The sequence below is a fragment of the Procambarus clarkii genome, chromosome 83 (assembly GCF_040958095.1).
Source record: "Procambarus clarkii isolate CNS0578487 chromosome 83, FALCON_Pclarkii_2.0, whole genome shotgun sequence".
Taxonomy (NCBI): Eukaryota; Metazoa; Arthropoda; class Malacostraca; order Decapoda; family Cambaridae; genus Procambarus; species Procambarus clarkii.
Genome location: NC_091232.1, coordinates 6,368,148 through 6,377,441, shown reverse-complemented (window position 1 = coordinate 6,377,441; position 9,294 = coordinate 6,368,148). Strand labels below are relative to the sequence as shown.

At 47.5% G+C, this 9,294-nt stretch overlaps 1 protein-coding gene across 1 annotated transcript; it reads left to right on the top strand.

Moving 5' to 3' along the window:
- Positions 1 to 2,103: 2,103 nt before the first annotated feature.
- On the top strand, positions 2,104 to 2,763 carry LOC123768823 (uncharacterized). The gene has a single exon (XM_045759611.2). It carries the CDS (start codon positions 2,104 to 2,106, stop codon positions 2,761 to 2,763), a length of 660 nt encoding a protein of 219 aa, XP_045615567.2.
- Positions 2,764 to 9,294: the final 6,531 nt, after the last annotated feature.

Here is a 9,294-nt window from a genome sequence, read left to right as displayed (position 1 = left end):
TAATCATAAGAAAATAGAAAAAATGTATATCTATATATCGAAATTGACTTTAATGAGTTCTGTGATGAATTTATCGGCTGCCCTTCATCACATCTGGATGAGTTTGAGCGCCTGTATTTAAGATTGGTTATATGTACATAATTCCAAGTAATTTCTATTTCTGCCTCCAATAGTTGACTTTAATTGTGTTTGACACGTTAAGTGTTAAAATTCAAACAATTTGTGATACAGACGTTATTTTGGATCAGGGAAGCCAGCGTCTTTACCTCTAGACGTTATTTTGGATCAGGGAAGTTAGCGTCTTTACCTCTAGACGTTATTTTGGATCAGGGAAGTCAGCGTCTTTACCTCTAGACGTTATTTTGGATCAGGGAAGTTAGCGTCTTTACCTCTAGACGTTATTTTGGATCAGGGAAGTTAGCGTCTTTACCTCTAGACGTTATTTTGGATCAGGGAAGTCAGCGTCTTTACCTCTAGACGTTATTTTGGATCAGGGAAGTCAGCGTCTTTACCTCTAGACGTTATTTTGGATCAGGGAAGTCAGCGTCTTTACCTCTAGACGTTATTTTGGATCAGGGAAGTCAGCGTCTTTACCTCTAGACGTTATTTTGGATCAGGGAAGTCAGCGTCTTTACCTCTAGACGTTATTTTGGATCAGGGAAGTCAGCGTCTTTACCTCTAGACGTTATTTTGGATCAGGGAAGTCAGCGTCTTTACCTCTAGACGTTATTTTGGATCAGGGAAGTCAGCGTCTTTACCTCTAGCAGCTTTACTTTACATGTTTAGTATTTATCTCACCTTGATTAAGACTATCAGTGTTTAAAAGCCTCACATTATTTCTGTTTGTAACCAGGTTCAGCAGCCAGGTTCACCAACCAGGTTCAGCAACCAGGTTCACCAACCAGGTTCACCAACCAGGTTCACCAACCAGGTTCACCAACCAGGGTTCACCAACCAGGGTTCACCTCCCAGGTTCACCAACCAGGTTCACTAACCAGGGTTCACCAACCAGGTTCACCAACCAGGGTTCACCAACCAGGTTCACTAACCAGGGTTCACCAACCAGGTTCACCAACCAGGGTTCACCAACCAGGTTCACCTCCCAGGTTCACCAACCAGGTTCACCAACCAGGTTCACCAACCAGGGTTCACCAACCAGGTTCACCAACCAGGTTCACCAACCAGGTTCACCAACCAGGTTCACCAACCAGGTTCACCAACCAGGGTTCACCAACCAGGTTCACCAACCAGGTTCACCAACCAGGTTCACCTCCCAGGTTCACCAACCAGGTTCACCAACCAGGTTCACCTCCCAGGTTCACCAACCAGGTTCACCAACCAGGTTCACCAACCAGGGTTCACCAACCAGGGTTCACCAACCAGGTTCACTAACCAGGGTTCACCAACCAGGTTCACTAACCAGGTTCACGTCCAGGTTCACTCTCTATGATGTTGTGGGTGCTATGTTATTTATAACATTCCACTTCATTCCTCCTGTTGTTTTCGTACACGGGAGACTTATTGCCTCCAGCTTTATGTAATCATGGGGCCAATTAGAGCTCTATATCACAACCTTATTCGTATCTCCTTTCATGATTTCGTTCATAGTAAACCCATTCCTCCTCTACCATTTTTTGTTCTTGTTTCGAAAGGTTTTGGGGGTGTCGTGAGGTAGCCCAAACAACTGGCAGGAGAGGGGAAGGGTACGGTGTTGTGAGGAGAGTGAGGAGTGGTGGTGAGGTAAGGGGAGAGGGGAGAGAGAAAGGGTTGCTGAGGAGAGGGCAGGGGAGGGGGACTGCATGGGGCTGGAGGCCGCACTAAGAGGTGGTGGATTTTATGGGGGTTTATGGAGTGGTGTTGGTCTAGCAGGATGTTGGAGAGAGAGAGAGAGATTTTGGGCAGTTCCTGTCTTTCTCTTCCCCTCTCACTTTCGGCCCCCTTCTGTCTGTCTGTCTGTCTGTCTGTCTGTCTGTCTGTCTCTCTCTCTCTCTCTCTCTCTCTCTCTCTCTCTCTCTCTCTCTCTCTCTCTCTCTCTCTCTCTCATGCAAACAGATACATATATACATGGTTGATCCATGACTAGTTATGTAGCTGGAAACATACATGGTTGTCCAGCTAGTGACATGGGAGGTTGTCCAGCTAGTGACATGGGAGGTTGTCCAGCTAGTGACATGGGAGGTTGTGGAGCTAGTGACATGGGAGGTTGTGGAGCTAGTGACATGGGAGGTTGTCCAGCTAGTGACATGGGAGGTTGTCCAGCTAGTGACATGGGAGGTTGTCCAGCTAGTTACATGGGAGGTTATCCAGCTAGTGACATGGGAGGTTGTCCAGCTAGTGACATGGGAGGTTGTGGAGCTAGTGACATGGGAGGTTGTGGAGCTAGTGACATGGGAGGTTGTGCAGCTAGTGACATGGGAGGTTGTGCAGCTAGTGACATGGGAGGTTGTGGAGCTAGTGACATGGGAGGTTGTCCAGCAAGTGACATGGGAGGTTGTGCAGCTAGTGACATGGGAGGTTGTGCAGCTAGTGACATGGGAGGTTGTGCAGCTAGTGACATGGGAGGTTGTCCAGCTAGTGACATGGGAGGTTGTGCAGCTAGTGACATGGGAGGTTGTGCAGCTAGTGACATGGGAGGTTGTGCAGCTAGTGACATGGGAGGTTGTGCAGCTAGTGACATGGGAGGTTGTGCAGCTAGTGACATGGGAGGTTGTGCAACTAGTCAAAGTCATTTTCCGCACGGCCTTACTCTGCTGTATTGATTAAACTCGTTCCAAGCAGAACTGTGGGGCATTTGAAAGAAAGGTTTTGCTCTCTCTCTCTCTCTCTCTCTCTCTCTCTCTCTCTCTCTCTCTCTCTCTCTCTCTCTCTCTCTCTCTCTCTCTCTCTCTCTCTCTCTCTCTCTCTCTCTCTCTCTCTCTCTCTCTCTCTCTCTCTCTCTCTCTCTCTCACGAGCACAAGAGTTCACGTCAATATGTGTAAACAAATATATTAGTCTAGTAAGAAATATTATTGATACATTTCATTTCAGTTGCCAAAAATAAATTATAACCAAGTGTGACTAGATGACATTGACTCGAAAAAAGTCGAGATTTACGTATAGACAAATGCCAAAACCGATGTCTCAATGACCCTTTTTAACACGACACCTGGTGATCATCACATCTCCTGTACGGTATTGACCAACTATATGTAGTTGGTAGTATGTATGTATTAAGTAGTGCCCCTTAAATATAGATCAAATTACAACGAAATGAAGTCAGCGGCGCTGGGCCTAATCGACGAATTTACCCTGAATACTGAGGCTGATACAGGATACATCAAGCGATCACGGAACAAAAATACAACCGACAAAAATACAGCCGACCAAAATACAACCGACCAAAATACAACCGACCAAAATACAACCGACCAAAATACAACCGACCAAAATACAGCCGACCAAAATACAGCCGAGTTATACAGCGGGCGAATAGCCCAGCGCGAGGAGACACTATAAGAGACAAAATTAGAGGGAACGCCCTGAGATATACAACAGGGTCGGATGCCATTTCTCATAACCTAATCGTTGACGGGCATCCGGCCACGCGACAACCGTACACTCCTCTCTTGCGAAAACCCCGAAATTCGGCTACCATCGTTAAGGCGGCCGACCCATAAACAGGGACCCGTTGAGAGCACAATAACATCTTATACAATTTAGGATGCCAGCGGCCGGGGAAGTTCTCTGGAAATTGTTAAATATTGTGCAAATTACTGCCAAAAGGGTCAGCTAGTCCTTTTTGTTGTGGGGGAGAGGGGGGGGGGGGAGGGAGGTAGTAAGTGCTTCATGTATGAGTGCCAGTTAGATGGCACTCTCTGGTCACTACAAGGCCAGCTGAAAGGAGGCACTTTCTGGTGGGTATAGCACCAATTGGATGGTACATATTTATATCTTTAGGAGCGAATGTCTCTCTGTATTTTTAATGTAGGATCACTGGTGAAGGAGGAGGAGGAAGGGTTGGGGTCATATGGTTAACTATGGTCGCCTTGCTAACATTGTTGATCTTATAGTGTAAGCTTCCTATGCTTCTATTTTCTTAGTCTGCATAAGATGAGTCACAATACTGTGGCTGAAGATATGATGAACAATGATGAACAACCCACACATCAAAGTCGTGTAATCAGCGATCACGGAACAAATCATGGAACGTTTCGGTCCAGGGCGGACCGTAACGTATGGCCACCACAAAGCTTTCGAGAAGACTGACCTGCCATCTGCAAGCTGCTACCCCTAGAAACTATATGCAAAGTGTACCTAACACAACACTCACTAGGAACATGCTAGTAAATAACACAACAATCACTAGGAACATGCTAGTAGATAACACAACAATCACTAGGAACATGCTAGTAGATAACACTACAATTACTAGGATCATGCTAGTAGAAACCACAACAATCACTAGGAACATGCTAGTAGATAACACAACAATCCTGGCAGCCACCACCGACCAGAGAAGATAGCAAATCCTGGAAGCTATACTCATAAGAGGAAAAAAAACTCACATTTAATACACAGAATAACGACTTCGCCATAAAGACTTTGTGTTGAACACTTAGCTGTAACCAACCATCTCTTAATGATGTCACTGACTGCCTCATGTCCAGCGATGTTTCCCAGACTTACGAGAGATAAGACCATTGTTGTCGTGTTGGTATACCAATGCATACCCGCGGACACACTTGTGTTTGATAAAGATAGGAACGACAAGGCGCTGAGCAACATCAATATTGAAGGACCGTTGATCTATGCAGATGGCCAAACAGGATTTAGGGACAGCCAACAGGAAGTCCCCAGCATGACGGGCTTGCATAGTGAGCTCTGAAGAAGACATGACCGAAAGCGTTCAGCTGTTAACTTTTCTTAACTTTTTCACTGTGGTTATTCAGCATTCCTGGATCAGCGTTTTTCCTTGTTGCATATATATATATATATATATATATATATATATATATATATATATATATATATATATATATATATATATATATATATATATATATATATATATATATATATATATATACACACACACACACTACGCTGTGTACTCACACGAGAAATACCCATTGATTAATAACAATGATATGCATAAAAATTGGGGAAATAGGATGTATAAATACAAATATTTGTCTAATCATTGAAATAAGTTTGAAATAAGTTTGCAATCTCGTTTGATCTTCCCAACATGAGGAGCCAAAACGGAGTGACAAGGCTACCGATTGCACCACAGAGATGAATATAAGAATGGAGAATATATTTAGCATGTCTATCCTTTAGCGAGAAGAGAAGGAAATAGGAGCGGAAAATACATCCCCTCCGTTAACCCGTAAATCGTGGAAAAATGTAACACTCAATGTTTTTTTTGCAATATATAGCTGAGTACTCCAAGAGTGCCATGCAGTGTTTTGAAAATAAAGTGTATGATCTCATAATAGCAAAGTGAGTGTTGAAATATCAAAGTGCCGCTTTAAATAACCAGAAGCCATTCGAGGAGAATAACCATTCGAGGAGAATAACCATTCGAGGAGAATAACCATTCGAGGAGAATAACCATTCGAAGAGAATAACCATTCGAAGAGAATAACCATTCGAGGAGAATAACCATTCGAGGAGAAAAACCATTCGAGGAGAAAAACCATTCGAGGAGAATAACCATTCGAGGAGAATAACCATTCGAGGAGAATAACCATTCGAGGAGAATAACCATTCGAGGAGAATAACCATTCGAGGAGAATAACCATTCGAGGAGAATAACCATTCGAGGAGAATAACCATTCGAGGAGAATAACCATTCGAAGAGAAAAATGATAGAACCGACACCGGATCAAATCTGAGGATTGAGGGTTGTGTACAAGAGTGATGATAATAAATACAGATTCGGTGCTGATTATAAAAAAAAATCCTATTTGTCTAATCTTTGTGTTAGTTAACATTTTGGGTTAGACTCCCAAACTGAAAATCTACTTGAGGAAATTCTACTTGGGCCCCAAGGAGCACGAACGTTATATGCTAGTCTCCATGAAATTGTTTGGAACCAAAGACCAAAAATAATAAAAAAATCGTGGAACCAGAATTAAGGAGCTAAACGTTAATCCGCATATGCGAACCCCCTCCTGTAACCCCCAGCTACGACAGCATCTCCCGAAGAATCCGCGGGTCCAGCCACCCACATTTCGTGACCATGAGCCAGGTCCTGTCACCAAGAGGACGCGAAGAACCACTGATTATACAGGTTGGGTCCACAAGTCAGCCTCTGGGGTCGAGGGGGTCAGAGGGGGTTTGGGGACATGCTCTCCGGGTTATGGGTTGGGGGGAAGGGGTAGGCACGGAACGCCGTCAGCGAATGTTAATGCGCCCGTTTCCCGCTCTGTTCCAGTCAGCTCCGATCCTTTCCAACCAATTTCACTCGAAAGTAACTTAGTTAAAACTAATCCAAGTCAATTCCAATCATTTGCGATCGCTTTCAATCAGCCATTTCCAGATAATATTGAATCAGTCCCAAAATAGTCCCCCGTCAATTATAGTCCCAACGCCTGATGGCGCGGACGTCGCGTGCAGTGACCAGCGCGATCAGCCACCAGACCAGACCACAACACTGTGTGTCAAGGTAGCTTCAAGGAACATTAGTCTGCCAACTCCCAGGAGAAACTTTGTGAAATAAATGTATACAAACAGATGCTCTTCATATCGATGTGAGGGAAGAGAGAGAGAGAGAGAGAGAGAGAGAGAGAGAGAGAGAGAGAGAGAGAGAGAGAGAGAGAGAGAGAGAGAGAGAGAGAGAGAGAGAGAGAGAGAGAGGAGTGGAGAATGAGAATAGGGCAGTACAGGAAAGCGGAATAGAAGGATGGTGAAGAAGTTGCAATAATGGCATCCTTGGGGATGTGGGAGAGGGAGAGGAGAGGTACGATGATGAATGTCGGCGAGGGTGGCTATTCTCGGCGGTGATGAATAATGATGATCATCATCATCATCCATGGATAACGGCGCCTCTCTTGGTAGTCCCTGCTACCCCCTACACCCTGCTACCCCTACACCCCTGCTACCCCTACACCCCTGCTACCCCTACACCCTGCTACCCCTACACCCTGCTACCCCTACACCCCTGCTACCCCTACACCCCTGCTACCCCTACACCCCTGCTACCCCTACACCCCTGCTACCCCTACACCCCTGCTACCCCTACACCCCTGCTACCCCTACACCCTGCTACCCCTACACCCCTGCTACCCCTACACCCTGCTACCCCTACACCCCTGCTACCCCTACACCCGTGCTACCCCTACACCCCTGCTACCCCTACACCCCTGCTACCCCTACACCCCTGCTACCCCTACACCCCTGCTACCCATACACCCCTGCTACCCCTACACCCTGCTACCCCTACACCCCTGCTACCCCTACACCCCTGCTACCCCTACACCCTGCTACCCCTACACCCTGCTACCCCTACACCCTGCTACCCCTACACCCCTGCTACCCCCTACACCCTGCTACCCCTACACCCTGCTACCCCTACACCCCTGCTATCCCTACACCCTGCTACCCCTACACCCTGCTACCCCTACACCCCTGCTACCCCTACACCCTGCTACCCCTACACCCTGCTACCCCTACACCCTGCTACCCCTACACCCCTGCTACCCCTACACCCTGCTACCCCTACACCCTGCTACCCCTACACCCCTGCTACCCCTACACCCTGCTACCCCTACACCCTGCTACCCCTACACCCCCGCTACCCCCTACACCCCTGCTACCCCTACACCCCTGCTACCCCTACACCCTGGCACTGAGATAAAGCTAGGACCAAAAGTTCCTTGTTGCTCGACAGTACAAAGATCTGCCCATTTAGGAATTATACAATATTCCCCACAATATTATCAACAGTGAAATACTGTCAGAGGAAGAGCTTAAGAGGTAAACTTTACTAATGTGATTTATAGCTAATAATTGGTATCTGATTGCCTCTGACGTCATGAGTCCTGATGGAAGTGATGACCAATGGAGTGCAAGATTACCTCTGACGTCATGACTGCTGACGGAAACGAAGGCCAATCAGAGAGTCAAAATGCATCAGACGCAACGGTGTTACCGAAAGTGATGACCAATAGAGTGCCCGTTTGCCTGTGACGTCATGTGTGGAACGGAAAGTGGTGGCCAATGGGAAAGTTGTATGACGTGAATAATATCCAACAAATGTATAAGCAAATACATAAATCCCGAGCGTGGAAATGAATAAACACTAAGGCACAGCCCATCCTTCAAGGCCCATTAGAACATACAGATAAAGGAAACTGCAGAAGATCTATTGGACTCCATTTATATCCACTCAGTTTCATTATATCCTTCATGGAATACTGGACCACAGCCAGGGTTCACGGGGGCCAGTGCGTGAAACCCTGACTGGGCTTCAGTGGAAGCCTCTGGACACCTAGAGGATTGAGTGGAATCCCAGCTTCTGTTGCTTTTGACCATGTCGTGATGGAGTGGAATGGGTGAGTGCTTGGGAGTACCCAGTGTGTGGGTTGGAATCCTTCTCGTGGCTTCTACTTGTTTTTTTAATTTATAACACTGCACTCCTGTACCACAACACCTCTACCACCTTTGATAAACCGTCGGCTTCCTGTCCCCGTTGAGGCCACTACAGTGTTAGCGGCCCTGAAGTAAATTCAGGTACCACCACCAGCACCACCACACCACCACACCACCAACACCACCACACCACCAGCACCAGCACCAGCACCACCAGCACCAGCACCACACCACCACCACCACCAGCACCACCAGCACACCACCACCACCACCAGCACCACCAGCACACCACCACCACCACCAGCACCAGCACCACACCACCACCACCACCAGCACCACACCACCACCACCACCACCACCACCACCACCACCACACCACCAGCACCACCACACCACCACCACCACCACCAGCACCACCAGCACACCACCACCACCACCAGCACCACCACACCACCAGCACCACCACCACACCACCAGCACCACCACCACACCACCAGCACCACCACACCACCACCAGCACCACCACACCACCAGCACCACCACCACACCACCAGCACCACCACCACCACACCACCAGCACCACACCACCACCACCACCACCACCAGCACCACCACACCACCAGCACCACCACCACACCACCAGCACCACCACCACTCCACCAGCACCACCACACCACCACACCACCACACCACCAGCACCACCACACCACCACGACCAC

What these genes read in the sequence shown, in the direction of transcription:
- LOC123768823 (XM_045759611.2), top strand. Translation starts at nt 2,104, where the DNA reads ATGGTTGTCCAGCTAGTGACATGGGAGGTTGTCCAGCTAGTGACATGG.